Source organism: Amaranthus tricolor, chromosome 5 (assembly GCF_026212465.1).
Source record: "Amaranthus tricolor cultivar Red isolate AtriRed21 chromosome 5, ASM2621246v1, whole genome shotgun sequence".
NCBI lineage: Eukaryota > Viridiplantae > Streptophyta > Magnoliopsida > Caryophyllales > Amaranthaceae > Amaranthus > Amaranthus tricolor.
The window spans coordinates 24,413,135-24,429,845 of NC_080051.1; the positions used below are offsets into that span (position 1 = coordinate 24,413,135).

General features: G+C 29.1%; 1 protein-coding gene across 1 annotated transcript; it reads right to left on the reverse strand.

Annotated features, from left to right (window-relative positions):
- Positions 1-3,571: 3,571 nt before the first annotated feature.
- Positions 3,572-5,854, reverse strand: LOC130813602 (cytochrome P450 736A117-like). Its single transcript, XM_057679437.1, has 2 exons — positions 4,907-5,854; positions 3,572-4,183 (listed from the first exon to the last, which is right to left on the reverse strand). Exons 1-2 carry the CDS (start codon positions 5,852-5,854, stop codon positions 3,572-3,574), a joined length of 1,560 nt encoding a protein of 519 aa, XP_057535420.1.
- Between the last annotated feature and the right edge of the window lie 10,857 nt (positions 5,855-16,711).

Consider the following 16,711-nt stretch of genomic DNA (forward strand, 5'->3'; position numbering starts at 1 on the left):
TGTTGGGTATGAGCATACTTTTGTCATTGGGCACTGAGGTGGCCGATATCGCCCCTTGACCGAGGTGTTACCATGCGGGCCTTGCAAACCCAAATATGGTGGCTTCTTCACTGGATTGGTATCTCAGTGTGTTAGTTTTTCCCGAAGGTAGGACCCGAGAGGGTCAGCTGGAGGGGGTATGAGCTCACACTTTGCCATGGCGCCGGGTGGCCGATAACGCCCTTGGCCGTGTCACTATGCCATCAATAGAGAAAAGATTCACTACCTTTAAATATACTTTGAGGGATTAGTAGTTGAAGAGAAACCATGGGTAAATATAAGTGTTTAGTCAAATGAGTAGATTTGTATTGCTGTGCTATGTCGTCATCTATTCCCTTGTTCTATGATTCTAATTGTTATAAGTTCATTGAAAACTGACGTGTATATGTTTATTGTTGTTTGTTTATGACCTTCTACTTTGGTCATTATATTGAGAAGCAAGAGGATCATAGCTTGGCATAACAAGTATAGGAGCTTCTTTTGCTTGGGCTTTGGGGAAAGAGTGGAGTACGATTATAGCAATTACTATGCGATTAGCCTGACGTTGTAGCTCTTATACTATTTGTAAAGTTTTGAGTTGTACAATTACTTTTTTTGGGCCATGTGATTCTTTGTAAAGTTATAGTCCGTTGCGTAGTTTTTCTGGATGTATGATCGTAAGAATAATTCTTTTGTATCCGTTAAACCGACGCGTTAACGCTGGAACCACGATTCGTGTTGGAATTAGTGAATTAATGAGCCGACGATGATTCATCCCGTCGTGACACCTTTTGGAGGGCTTGGATACCTTCGATTAGTTTAGTTGAATTACTCCATTTATCGATCTACATTATATTCTCAATTTCAGTAGAGATGTGCCAAAATTTCCACTCACTCACCTTTTAAGTTAATCTTTAACGTTTATTTAAATCCTTTTCTTTTTCTTTTTATTTAACTCCTGAATTTCCTCCCGTTCTTTACAATTTTGGTTTTGTCTAAGGAGATGGAAATTCAAGAGTGTTACAAAAACGGTGGACTATAGTCTAAAAATAAAAATGATGCAAATTAAATAATACAAACCAATATAGAAAATATTACAAATTAAATAAGATAGAGAAAGTACCTAAACACATGCTTTTTGTTGCGCATCGATATAAGTGGTCTCCTTGTGGAAGCTATATTGTTCTTTAGTTAGGTTTTGTTGGCCGAAATAACTGACTAACGTCCCATCTGGTTCCTAACTAGCTAAAACATTTGACTAATAACTGATAAATATAGGAATATATCTTTTTTTCTCGAAAAACTAATATTAGTATTATAATGGGAATAATATACAACTATTATAAAATTACTTTATGTTTGTTTGTTACAATAACTCTACTACTCATAATTCTATTACTCATAATTTGGTCAAATTTTTAACAACTTATAGAAACAAGGCAGAAGCCGAAATATTTTAAGGAAATCAAATATATATATATATATATATATATATATATATATATATATATATATATATATATATATATATATATATATATATATATATATATATATATATATATATATATATATATATATATATATATAATAAAAGAATGAACAAGGGTTGCCAACTAAAATATAAATTGTCAAAATAAACTTTAAAAGTAGATTGTAGGATCTTTCAAAAAAAATAAATAAATAAATAAATTGTAGGGGACGACGCTCAATATAAAAAATTTTTTTGTTAATTACAAATAACAACTTAAAAGTTAATGAAATAGTGGATAGTTAAAAATAATGGATTAATTGGATAATTAGTATAATTATTTTTGAGTAGTTTATCTAGTTATGATTATTATTTTCTTGATACTTCACGCGAACATTAAGTATAAGTTGTGAGCCTGTTATGATTATTGTAGCAATTAAAACGCAATTATATCGCCTGCATTCCAATCCACACAATAATTAATTTTCAAAACCCACTCACTGGTCATCACCTCCTACGACTCATGCCAACCCCAAGTAATTTATGTAATTTAATGAAAAAATTGTTCAGAATAATTCTAAATTGTTTATTTTGTTGTGAATAATTTCTATTATTAATTATTTCTTAATAATCCAACCTTTGTATATTATTTGCTGATAACACCCTTTTTCACATTTTAACCAGTTACTGTAGATACCTATTAACCGTTACGCTTACTTCTTCTTCCCCCTTATCCTTCTTTGTTGGTCTTACCCTACTCTTCTTTGGTGGTAGATACCTATAATAGCCAGTTAAAATGTGGAAATGGGTGCTGTCATCAAATAATATACAAAAGTTGGATTATTTAGAAATAATCAATAGTAAAAATTATTTGCAGCAGATGGACAATAGGTGGGATTATTCTGACAAATTTTCCTGATTTAATTTTGTAAATTGTAATTTAAAAAGATTATTGATGATTTCTTTTATGATATTAACTACTTTTATGTAAATTGTATGGTTATGCTTTTTCAATGCGTATGTGTTTATGTGTATTTGTATGTTTATTAATTCCTTAATACTTGAAGATAGTGATGTTAAGTTGATAACACAATTAAGTTCTCAATTTTGCGGGTTAGTTGATAATACAATCAAATTCACAATGTTTTTAGAGTCACAATGTTTTCTTTATTTTGAGATACGATAAAGGTTAATAAGTTAGTGGAGTTTTATTTATTTATTTGTGTCTTATATGCATCATTCTATCTCATGATCTATCAAGTAATGCAAAACTAAATTCAGGTTAATTTGGACTTTAAAATATATATATATATATATATATATATATATATATATATATATATATATATATATATATATATATATATTACAACCTCATTCCTAAAATCCTGAGTACGCCTTTGATCTTATAAGTAAGTGAATCTAATGATCATTGTTTGGTTGTTTGTATCTTATGATTTAGCTTTGCTTGGTTAGTTTCTTGATTATTGCACTAGTTATTAACCAAAATCCTTTAAAAAAAAAGCTGTTAACTTTATTGGTCGTTAATTGAGATTTGCATATATAGAATGCCCATAATTCCTTTAAGATACGGCCTGCACTTGCGCGCTATTCTGAAATAGCTTGTGCTCTTGCAGAGTTGCGGTATAGTCGTCCATGTGTCTCAGTTCTTTTTGTATTAATTATTATTTTGGTATGCGTCATTTTTATTATAAATTTAAATAAATAATAATTTATCCATTGAGCCGTCATAAGCACTCTCGGTTGAAATTATATTATAAATTTGAATAAATAATGATTTTATGATCGAAGAGCCACATGCAGTTGTATTGTTTGATTGATAATATTGAATACGCAATTCAAAACTTTTGATTATTGATTTATTTGACACGCACATCAACCTCTTACACAAAAATGAAGAACCCTTTTATTTTTTCTATTCTACATGAAAACCCATGATTATTTTATTCGACATGGTCAAACTACAAACATAAATTGTTATTTGGGATGTATAAGCATTGATGAAAGTTAAGGATAAGTTTTTGGGTGTACTACAAGAGTATAGTACATCATTATTGAATATCAACCGCTTACGAAGGGAGTGGCAATAAGCATAGGAGGATCTCGTGTTTGAACGGCTAAACCATTGATTTCGGTCATGTCTATTGAACTTCCGCTTGGTAATTCCCAATCAAACTCATAAATAAGAGTCGCAATCACTAACTCGGCTTTAATAACACCGAATGATATCGCAGGACAAATTCTTCTCCCGCCACCAAAAGGAATATTGTGAAAATTTTGACCCTTTGAATCATATGTATTATTGTTTAGGAATCTCTCGGGACGAAATTCTTTGGGTTCTTCCCAAATACTGGGATCCCTTTGAATTGCCCATGAATTCACGATAACTTGTGTTCCTGCAACGACATCCAAACCATTTACCTTGACATTTTGTGATGTCCATCGGAAGATTAGAGGAAATGGTGGGTGTAGCCTAAGTGATTCCTTAACCACTGCTTTTAAATACGTTAGTTTCTCTAGATCATCTTCACAAATAACTTTATTACCGTTGCCTCCTACGGTTTCTCGAACTTCTTGTTGCAATTGTTTCATGACTTTGGGATGTCTAATTAGCTCGATCATGGTCCATTCTATTAATGTGTAAGTGGTGTCTGTCCCACCAACAAACATATCCTGCATAAGTATTTTAAAATGGCTCATGAGTATAGAAATTAATTTATTTTTTTATTGGATAAATTGATATTAATAATTCAATCTTTTACTCATCTGCTATGAATGATTTTAATTTTGAATTATTTTTTAATAAACCATCCTTTGTCCTTAGTTTGCTGTCAGCATACTAATAGGCATGTTGATAGCAAATTAAAGGTAAATGTTGAATTATTATAAAATAAAAAGTTATTGATAGCAAACTAATTTTAAGACCAAATGTTGGATTATTAAAAAATAATACAAAGGTGGGATTATTCACAGCGGATGGGTGAAAGGTTAGTTTATTAATATCAATTTTTCCTTTTTTTATTTATTCATAAAGAAAAATCATAACTTTAGTAAATAACTGTTGACGTATATAACATATTTTGGAGCTTCAACCATCAACTTAAGCTTTTGGTTTAATTCATTGACATTTCTAGTCCAAACTGATAAAAGTTTAAGCTTTGACCTAAACCCAAGGTCAATCATGTAATTTACAAGAAGATTAAATATTTACATTTATATATTGATTCTATCAATAACAAAACTCTAATCCCTCTAACCACTTCCTCTATCCCTTTGATATTTCTATTCCTATATAATAGTAACATTATAATAATGCGTTATGTGAAAAAAGTTACTATCAGTTATAATCTTAAATAGACAGAGTTGTAGCGTGGATGGAAGCAAGTAAATAGTTACCATTATAACGGCTTTGATACCATCAAGTTGAAATACATCTTTGTTCTTCTTATGAAATTCAAGCAAAATCTCCACAAAGTTCATCTCTTTATCATCACCACCATGAATGTTTTCTCTAGAGCTCATTTTGTTTTGAGTTTCTTCTATGACTTTATCAAGAATTTCATCCAACCCATGTGCAACTCTTTTGATTTCATCATCCAAACCCTTGAGTTTATCAATCCAACCAAGCCAAGGACTCACATCTCTCAAACTAAAATTCCCAAGCAACTTCATAGCATCATTCAATAGCTTATAGAAATTTTTACCTCCTTCATTGTTTTCATGACTATACTTTTTTCCAAAGCATGCAAGACAAATAACATCATTAGTGAAAATCATAATAAGCTCCCTTAAATTAACTACTAAATTACAAGAATTCTTAATCTTTTTAACCATTAAACCAACTTCTTCTTCTCTAATTGATCTTAATGATTGTACTTTCTTATTACTTAAAAGTTGAGTGACACATGTACTTCTAATTTGTTTCCAATAATCCCCATAAGGTGAAAAAGACATATCTTTACCACCATAGAAAAATTTACTAGAAATATAAGAATTTATTCTATTTGAAAACATAATATCATTAGTTTTCAAGATTTCTTGAGCAAATTTTGAAGATGATACAATAAGGGTTGGTTTGCTACCTAAATGGAGCAACATTAGCTTCCCATATCTTTGGGATAATGAGTGAAGGGAACGATGAGGTAATTTGCCTAGTTGGTGAAGGTTCCCTATTATGGGTAGTTTTGGTGGTGATTTTGGTGTGTTTTTTCCATTGCTTGAAATAGTAATAGTACTCTTGTACAAAAGTAGCACAAAAAGTATAAAAGGAATGGTAAAAGGATAGAAAAACAAGTGTTTTTGCAAGAAATCTTGGAACAAACAAAATATTGTATTTTCCATCATATATTATATCACTTTTAATAAATTTGAGTGATCTTTGGATGATTTTCTTTTTGATGATTTATTACTCCTAAGAGTATGCATGTATTTATAGGCAGAGCCATGCCATGAATGGGTTTTTGGGATAAGACAACAAAATTTCTAAATTCATCACCTCACTACATGAGTCATCACCTCGATTATATTATATTAATTCCTATGCATGGGTTTTGAAATAAATTGAAAATATTGGAGAAATAGCATGATGATCATAGTGAAGTGTATTAGTAGAGAATGATTTATTTTTTAAGAAACATAACGAGTTGACGTATTAAATTTTGAAATTATCTTAGCTGGTAACAATCAGATTACTTATTTATGGATGGTGGTCTACTCTTTGTTAAATTTTTGATCATCTAAGCATATTTATCTTGTTAAATATACATCTCGAGTTTATATCGGAAAATTATAAAAGAGTTGTTAAGCTAGCACACCAGTATCTAACTCCAAGTCATTATAATATAATGAGGCTTAATGGGAAGTTGGGCAAAGACAAATTTGTGTGGCTCAACCGAAAAATAAATAATCTATAATTATTAGTGAAACAAAAAACTGCTGATGTTATTACTTTTCAAAATTGCTTACTATCATTTTCTTGATAAAATATTTTCCTCTTAAACTTAATGATAATGTCATTGTTATAATGACTACTGTTAATATCTTTGACTTTACTACTTTCTAAATATGACTATAATATTACCCATATTTATTGATTTTTTTTACTTTTAGGTCATATCATTTAATGCATTAGAAAGTCATAGACCTATATTTTATTTTATTTTTTTTTTCAAGTTTTTTTATAAAATTTTTATAATGTTTTTTATTAAATGGGTATAGGATATATTGAGATGTTTAAAACATAAAGCCGTAAATTTTTTATTCTTTTCTTAATACAAATATGTTAGAAATTTTAACAAAGCCATACATCGTACGGGTATTATCTAGTATCATACTAATATACACTAGTGGAAAAAAACGTATCTGCTGCTAATCATTTGCTGCGGTTTTTATATACGCAACAATAAATAGGAAAAAAAATTAGAAAAAAAAAACAATCAAATGATGCGGTTTTCATCTTGCCCGCAGCAGATAATCACTTTGAAAACATAAATGTTGCGGTTTTTAGCTTGCCTGCAACATTTAATACAACAAATAACTTAAGTGTTGCGGTTTTCATCTTGCCCGCAACATTTAGTACTTTCAAAAACGCGGCTTTTAACGTTAAAATGCAAAACCCTCTTCTGTTTCATTAAACATATATACGTTCATCTTCTTCAAAACACCCAGCTCTTCTTCACGCTGCTACTTCTTGTTTCATAAACCCACAGCAAAACTGTTACTTCTTGTTCAATCGAAAAACCCATTGAAACCTATGATATTTTCTTGTTCACTGCTACTTCTTATTCATAAACCCACGGCTGCAACTGTTCATAAACTCGAAATTTAATAATTTGGTCTTGTTCATCTTCAAAACCCACGAAATTAAGGATTTTTTCTCTTTTTAATTTGTTAAACATTTAAGTTTTGCAAGATATTCATGAAAACACTCGAAAATTAGGATAACTGTTTGTATACTAATTTTGCTTCTTTGTTTTTCGTTGTAAATAACATAACTCGCGAAATCAAGGTAATTATATTTATTTTACTAATTTGCAAATTCATATCTTCATTGTTTAGCATGCAATTTAGTAATTTAGTGCTAAAGATATCATTTTATTTGTGAATTTTACATTATTCAAGTTTATGTTATTAGTTTGTTAAATATTTGTGTAATTTGTTAAAAATATGGTTTGCTCTTATACTTATGTCTTTAACTATTAGAATTAGAATATGATTTTATTTACAATGTCGTGCTTAATATTGAAGTATGAAGTATAGAACTAGAATATGAAGTATGTATAATTAGGGTTAAATAGATTTAGTATAAATAAGTATATATTTTTAGGGTTAAATATGTTTGTTATAAATAAGTATATATGTTAAAAAGTTGTTATTAATTTTGTTTTGAATTAATTAATCACACTAATTAGGATGACAAAAGATCGTTCTTAGATGTATGGAAGCATTGCATCGTCAAAATTTATTGATGGCGTAATAGAATATTGTAGTATTGCGGTTGAATATCAAGTTAGAACGGGGCGAGTTAGTTTTTATTGCCCATGTGTCACTTGTGGCAATGTATCAAAGTTAGATAGTGTTCATATCCTTAGGGAGCACATACTTCGACGTGGGTTTAGGCCTCAATATCATGTTTGGGTTTGGCATGGTGAGGAGGGAGTTTACAAAGAGAAAAGTGTTGTTGAGGACGTCAATAATGTGGCCGATGTCAATGAAGATGTAGTAGATCATGTTGATGGGTATGAGATAGATAAAGAGAATGTCGATGAGGATGTGGATCGTGTTGATGAGATGATGGAGGGAGTCGAGGATGAGTTAGGAAAACGTCCTCGTGTTTTTGACTTGTTGACAGAGGCTTCTCAAAAGCCTTTGTACCCTGGATGTACAAAGTTCACCAAACTAACAGCAGTGTTGACGATTTTCAATATTAAGTCAAAGTTCAATTGGAGTGACGCTAGTTTCACAATTTTATTAGAAGCGTTAGGTGAGATGCTTCCTGAGGGAAATGAACTTCCAAAGTCGACATTGTAATACCCTAAATTTAGCTTGAAAAAGGATTGATAGACTACTCATACCAACAAGGTGCATCTTCTTTTCTAGGGAGCCCATTTGCTATGAACTCCACAGTTAAGCGTGCTTGGTGGAGAGCAATATTAGGATGGGTGACCTCTTGGGAAAGTTTTCCGGGTGCGCAAGAGTGAGGCCAAAGTGCGCTAGAAAGACTTGTGTTGCTTTGTGGGGTTAGTCTACAGTCTCCAAGAGTAGTCACCAGCGGTCCGAAGGGCCGGGGTGTTACAAATGGTATCAGAGCAACCCTGCGATCGTGGCTGATAGTGTTTAGTGCACCTAGCGGGGAAAAAGATCCTGAAGTTACGGCGCAATGAGGACGTTGTATTCTTAAGTGGAGGTGAGTGTAATACCCTAGATTTAGCTTGAAAAAGGATTGATAGACTACTCATACTAACAAGGTGCATCTTCTTTTCTAGGGAGCCCATTTGCTAAGAACTCTACAGTTAAGCGTGCTTGGTGGAGAGCAATCTTAGGATAGGTCATCTCCTGGGAAGTTTTCCCGGGTGTGCACGAGTGAGGCCAAAGTACGCTGGAAACACTTGTGTTGGTTTATGGGGCTAGTCTACAGTCTCCAAAAGTAGTCACCAGCGGTCCGAAGGGCCGAGGTGTTACAGACATATTATGCCAAAAAGCTCATGTGTCCTTTCGGCTTAGAGTACTAGAAGATTCATGCGTGTCCGAATGATTGTGTGTTGTATCGGATGGGTGACATATATATATATATATATATATATATATATATATATATATATATATATATATGTATATATATATATATATATATATATATATATATATATATATATATATATATATATATGTATATATATATATATATGTATATATATATATATATATATATATATATATATATATATATATATATATATATATATATCTATATATATATATATATATGTATATATATATATATATATATATATATATATATATATATATATATATGTATATATATATATATGTATATATATATATATGTATATATATATATATATATATATATATATATATATATGTATATATATATATATATATATATATATATATATATATATATATATATATGTATATATATATATATATATGTATATATATATATATATATATATATATATATATATATATATATATATGTATATATATATATATATATATATATATATATATATATATGTATATATATATATATATATGTATATATATATATATATATATATATATATATATATATATATATATATATATATATATATATATATATATATATATATATATGTATATATATATATACATTTTTATATATTTCACTGGCTTCATTTTAACATTTTTAAATTTTTATGGTTTCCATTTGTTTTCTATTATTTTAATAAAAAAAATTTTTTATTCATTGCGGTCTGCATAATTTTTTCATTAACTTTCTTAGAATAGAATAGAGCTGTTCAAAACAAACGCGACCCGAAAATCCGACCTGAAAAAATGTAAGTTTTTTAGGTTTACCGAATCGCAATTACCCGAACCGATACTTCACTCGAACCGTTTGATAACCGAAAAGGGCAAAATCGAACTCGAACTGCAACCGAATTTTATAACCGACATATAAACCTTAACCGATGTTACCCGAACTGAACAGTGATCGACCCGAGTCAAATACGACCCGAATTATGCACGTAACCGAATGCAACCTGACTAAAACCGATTAAGATCGAATTGTTTTTAATCCGAACTGATACAAACCCGAATCGATTATTAATCGAACTGTTTTTAACCCGAATTGATACAAACCCGAACCGATTGTTAATCGAACTGTTATAAATCCGAATCAATTTTTCACCTAATTTTAGCAAATTAGGTCCAATTTCAGTTTTCAAATTATACATCCACCAAATATAAATATACAAATATTAAGTTTTTAACCCCAAAAATTTACATCCATCACTTATACATCCACCTAATGTAAATTTACAAATATCAAGTTTTTAACCCCAAAAATTAACATTCAATCAGCAACTATATATAGTTATATATCCACCATAAACGTATCATCCATCAAATGTACGTGAGTATGTCCACCATTAAATACTTTCTCCAAAACAAAACATAAAAGTCGACAACGAGCACCAAAATCTCTCACGTACTGCTGCTTTGCTTGTGGTACCATATTTCAATCTTGAACAAAAACAAACAAAAAAAGTATTAAAAGAAAGTAATTCATTCTTATAAGAAAGATACAAAAAAGAAACACCTAAAATTTTGCTACCAGAATATGTATCACATGTCGGGTGAGATCATTGTAATGCCTCTCAAGGTCAACAAACGCCGCATGTTCAGCAAGCTACCAACAAGAATCATTGCTAAGGAAATATTTCTAATTGCCTAATCTCAAGTAAACAAGGCTATTAGAAAGTTTCCTATAAGACAAAGACTTATGGATAACATTCACCCAACCTAACGACTATCAAGTTTCCATGTGACTTGTAAGGTTAAATTACTTGTGTCCAGATTTCGTGTTTCAATTTGAGCCACAATCAGATCCATAAGAACCAACATCATTTGCATGACAACAATCAAGTGAACAAACCATAACTGAATACATAAAGTACACGAAACACGAGTTATAATAGAATGATAATTAACTTACAATCAAGTGAACAACATATGAACAACATATGAACAACTTACAAGGGGCCATTTGATAAAGCTAACCATGAATATCAGCCTTTTTCTATACAAAAACTTACAATTTCAACCCAAACAAGAAAACAGATGCAAAAGTATAGCAACATTTGAAAATATATAGTTGAATAGTTGCTGAAGAATCGAATTGACAATTGAACAGTTCAACCCAAATTTACAATTTCATGTAATCTATGATAAACACTGATGATAAAATTGAAGTTATGAACAATGAGAACCATGAAGACAAACTATATTAAAGATTACTAATACAAACTATCTTATACTTCTCCAAATAATAAGCTATTAAAAATGAGTGACAATGAAAAAATTTAGTCAAAAATATTCAAAATCAATTTACACAAATAACGAACAAAAAATTCCATGACAAAATTACATGAACAAAAATTACAAAAAATCAATTTCCAACAGAACCAAATATGCTTAGTTCAGATTTGAATGAATATGCTTGAGATCAATCCCGTGTTGAGCAACCAAATATGATCACAATCTGTGCATTGGTGCCTTCTGAAGTCAAACAGCATGTAATCCAGATTGGTTATTCAATTTGATTGTTCAATTCATCGGCATAGTCAAGTACATACAGATTATAAGTTGCAGCTATTAACTAGTATCAGTAGATGTGGGCTGAATGAACAACCTCGAAAGAGCAAGAGTCAGCAGCAGCTTAGCAGGTCTGTGCAGCAACAACAATGTTTGTTAATTACAGTTCATACAGAAATTGAACTAAACCTTCATACAGAAGAGAATTGAACTAGCAACACAATGAATATAACTAGCAACACAATGAATATAACTAGCAACACAATTCATGCAGAAGAGAATTGAACTAAATTTTCATAAATACAGACTTCAAGCATGCCAAGAAAGTAAAAACTAACCCCAATGAATATAACTTTCAAAGACAACAGCATCAGCCCTTACCTCCTTCACCAAATTTAATCAAGTTCACAGCCCCCTCATCAATCCCTATGTATAGACTCCTTTTCACAAGCATACATGGAAGATCAATCCTATCCGAAAGTACCTGGTACAAATTTTATGAAAAGGCTATCGTCAAAACTTAGAGCAATTTACTCAAAGCAAAACTCAAAATTCAAAGCAATTTACTCAAAGCAAAACTCATCATTCCTCTCAATCACATCCCTAAAAAATCTATGATAAAATAAAATTCAGCCCATTACAAAATTAGAACTCAAATGCAAATCAAAGTTAGATCAAAAGGAAGAAGGAGTTTTACAGTAGAACTTGGTGCCTAATTCCAATTACCAGCTCATTTTGAAAGATAAAGAATGCCAAATTGCTACTAACAGATACAATTGCTACGGTACAGAGAAAAAGAAAAAAAAACAAGAACTTCATACCTACGGTACTACAGGCTGCCGGAGATGAACGTGTTCTACCGGCCGGATTGGAGGAGAACAGATGGTATTGTAAGAGGGCCGCCGGTTTCAGTGAGAGGATGAAGAAGAGAGAGTTGAGTTAGGTTTATTTGGGCGGGATTTGGGAATGTGAATGTCGCTGTTAAAGGAAAGGATGAAGAAAGGAACCAAAATCCTTTTTTATCAAATAACGGTGACGTGGCACGTTGTTGACCGCTGATCTGATATTAGCATTATAATCCAACGGCTAAAACACCTTATCCGTGTGCTATCCAAATAACCAATAACATTTTGTGCAAGTAATGTATCAATTGACTAATATATTTCATCAAATTGGACAATTAGTTATCTTAATCTAAAATAATTTATTTGAGTGATATAAATATTTTATATCAAATATTAAATATTTTTATTATTGAATTTGGTAAAATTTCATAATATAGGCTATTTAATTCAAAGTAACAAAAAAGGTGGAGTACTAGTTTTATTTACTATAAGTCTTTAATAGATCGAATTACGATAAGTGAATTACGATCGATTATTAATAGCCTATAAATTACTTTAGAGTATTCAATATCAGTATTCAGTAATAACTAATAAGTAATAGCATTGAGTTAACTGTAAATGATAATCTGTAACTGTAACTATAACTCTATAAGATAGTTTGTATTACTTTCATTCACTCCAATAGGTCTAGTTCCGAACATTATTAAGTTTTAAATTAAATACGATCAGTTATTAGTGTAATAGATTTATTATTTTAAAGTATTCAAGGTCACTAATAAGTATAAATACATAATATAATATAAAATGGTTATCATTACTTGATTAATCTAATTCACTTTATTATATATGATAAGTTTCAATTATCAAACTTAGAAATACAATCGATTATTATTGTAATAGAGTAATGTATATTCTAATAGCCTATGAGATAGTTTAGATTATTCTTATTCATTCAAACAAATTGAGTTTCGATTATCGAGTTTTAATATTTAATCAATTATCAAAAGTAGCAACATGATGCATTATTAAATAATAGTCATACATATATATATATATATATATATATATATATATATATATATGTATATATATATATATATATATATGTATATATATATATATATATATGTATATATATATATATATGTATATATATATATATATATATATGTATATATATATATATATATATATATATATATATATATATATATATATATATATATATATATATATATATATATATATATATATATATATATATATATATATATATATATATATATATATATATATATATATATATATATATAAACTAATTGAAATAAATTGATCTGCCATAAAATGAGCATACATCAATTAAAAACCCGACTATTAACTTATTTCATAACTTGGCATTTTACATTTTACCCCTTTTTGCATTTTACATCAATTAAATGCATACATCAATTAAAAACCCGACTATTAACCCCTTTTTGCATTTTACAGGAATAGTAAATGGCCATCTTCTCCACAGATCATACTTCATAACTTGACAAGATAGTAAAGACAAACTTCCACCAACACTTAACTCTTGATTAATTACAAATCAGAAGATTAAGCTCTTAATTAATTGACTTACAAAACTAAACAGGAACTCATCTTAATATGGAATTAAATTGAAGCGACAATTCCTCATTTTCTATTTCTCGTAATCAAATACATGCATCTGAATTCTGAATAATCTTCCACACAATTGATTTTGAGTAGTCTTAATTTGAAAATTGTAAACAATGTTCATTATTTTAAAGATATATGTACGCTGTAAGTTATGGAATATAATGTTACGTTTCATTTAAAAATAGATAATGCTTGCTTCATTTTACTCCCTATGTGACCTTGAATATGCAAATTTCAAGATTTGTGCAAGTATTTTTGAAAATTATGGAACAATTAAATTGTGTAGATCTTATGTTTAAAGAAAAAAAAAAGATGTGTATAATCAAAAAAAGTTGCATTATTATATAATTTAGTTTTAGTGTGATATATTTAGAGACATTTAATTTAAATGTCGCTATTTTAAATTTTTAATAGTATATATATAATGGATTTAGTGATATTTATTAGATCTTTCAACAACATAATAAAAAATCATACTAAAGTTTTTCGCCACATAAGATTTAACTAGTGACATTTCTCATAAATGTCACTATAGGCCTTAGTAACAATTATGTACATATGCCACTAAAGACCAAATAAAGTGTCACTAAATCACTCTATAGTGGAATTTAAAATAAAAACAAATGACATTTTTTAATGTCACTTAATCCAATGGAATCCAATATCGCGAAAAGTTAAATTTATAGTAATGTTGGTACATGAAAATATTTTTTAAAATAGAGATGTTACAACGTAAATGATATGGCAGGAAAGGTGCATATATACCACTTTGACAAAATAATCAGAGCCACAATTGGAGACAAGTGACCTAAAAAATAAATTAGGACTTAACATGGGTGGTTATTGTTACTACTCGGTTTTCCCTCGAGATTTAACACAACCTTATTCAATATCATCATTAGTATGCCACATTTACAGACTAACGCATAGAATCCAAGAAAATATAAACTGAAAATAGTAGTTAAATCTTTAAGAAAATTGAGAGAAAAGTGTATTTTTTGTGAACTAGAGTTCTCTATTTAAAGTAATAAAATCTTTAGTTTTAGTTGTAATAGCGGCTAAAAAATAACTCTTATAATCACGTCAGTTATTTACTAGTTCTAAGTTTACAACCAAGATTACAAGAATACTGTGTAAAAGATGGTTACAAAATTACTAAAAAATAAAAGTAATAATCGTCACTCATGATTTTTCTGTGTAAAAAATAATTAAGCTCAACTCAGCTTTATTTCTCGAGCTCAGCTCAGCGGTGGCAATGCACATGGTCCAAGCCCAAGCTCAAATCGAATCAACTATCATCTCTTTATTTATCATTCAAACCGACTTAAGCATTAACGAGACTTTATGAGAGTTCAAACCCGAACAAGTGTTCCCGTGTGGTATCAAGTCTCAGGTATATATAGCACGGTTATACATAACTCAAACCTTGGATCATATTTCACGAATTAGTCTTGTCAACTTATATCACGGTATTTTATAACATAATCCGACTCTTAACTTAGGTATAACATTTTTTTCTGCCTTGTATTTTTTGTTCCAAGTTTCTTACAGAAATATGAAACAATATGGGTAAAAAAAATGTATATTGAATTATTTTTGTTATAAGTTATTTTTGTACATGTCATATTCACATGAAAAGAATTATTCAAATGATTTTGAATTTGAATTATTTTCAGAAGCCTAATTTTGCAATTTACCTATTAAAGATTTTACCTATATTAAAAATTACTCTATACGCTTATTTTCACATCATCATATAATAAAAATTACTCTAATTATCTCATTTAATTAACAACAATTTTTTTTTAGTGTTTTCATTAATTTGTGCATCATTTTCTTTTAATAATAATGGTCTTCAAAATTCTTTTTAATCTCATTAATAAATTAATTGTGTCATTAACCTCATCCACTACCTAACTACAAGGTAATATTTACACTCTACAGAGTAGACTAACATAAAACATACAGATTACCTATGAAAAACTCTCTGTTTTTATTTGTTCTTCTAATTAACGTTTTGTGCGAAATCTATATAATTTTAAAAATTAAATCAAATAATTTTAATTGTGAGTTTATTAAAAAAATCTAAAAAGTTGATATATTGAGACGAAACAATCAAAATTCTACATGAATATATTTTTTCATATAGATTGATGAGAGCTCATAGTCAAAGTTTGATATTAAAATTTGCAAATTCTATTAAAGAAGAAAATAATTGAAAATTTTGGATAATTTTGGATAATTTTAATTCTATAAAAAATGATAGCAAATACTATGAAAATAGTAGGACAAAAATGACTATAAATATTAATTTTATAGCTAAGGACAAAACGTAAATAACAAGGTAAAAATAATAAAGGAAAAAAAAAAT

Bases quoted from the DNA above. Each gene is read 5' to 3' on its own strand.
- LOC130813602 (XM_057679437.1), bottom strand. From the start codon at position 5,854: ATGATGGAAAATACAATATTTTGTTTGTTCCAAGATTTCTTGCAAAAA. The intron at 4,184-4,906 runs GTAACTATTTAC...ATACTTATGCAG, and splicing joins GTATCAAAGCCGTTATAATG to GATATGTTTGTTGGTGGGAC.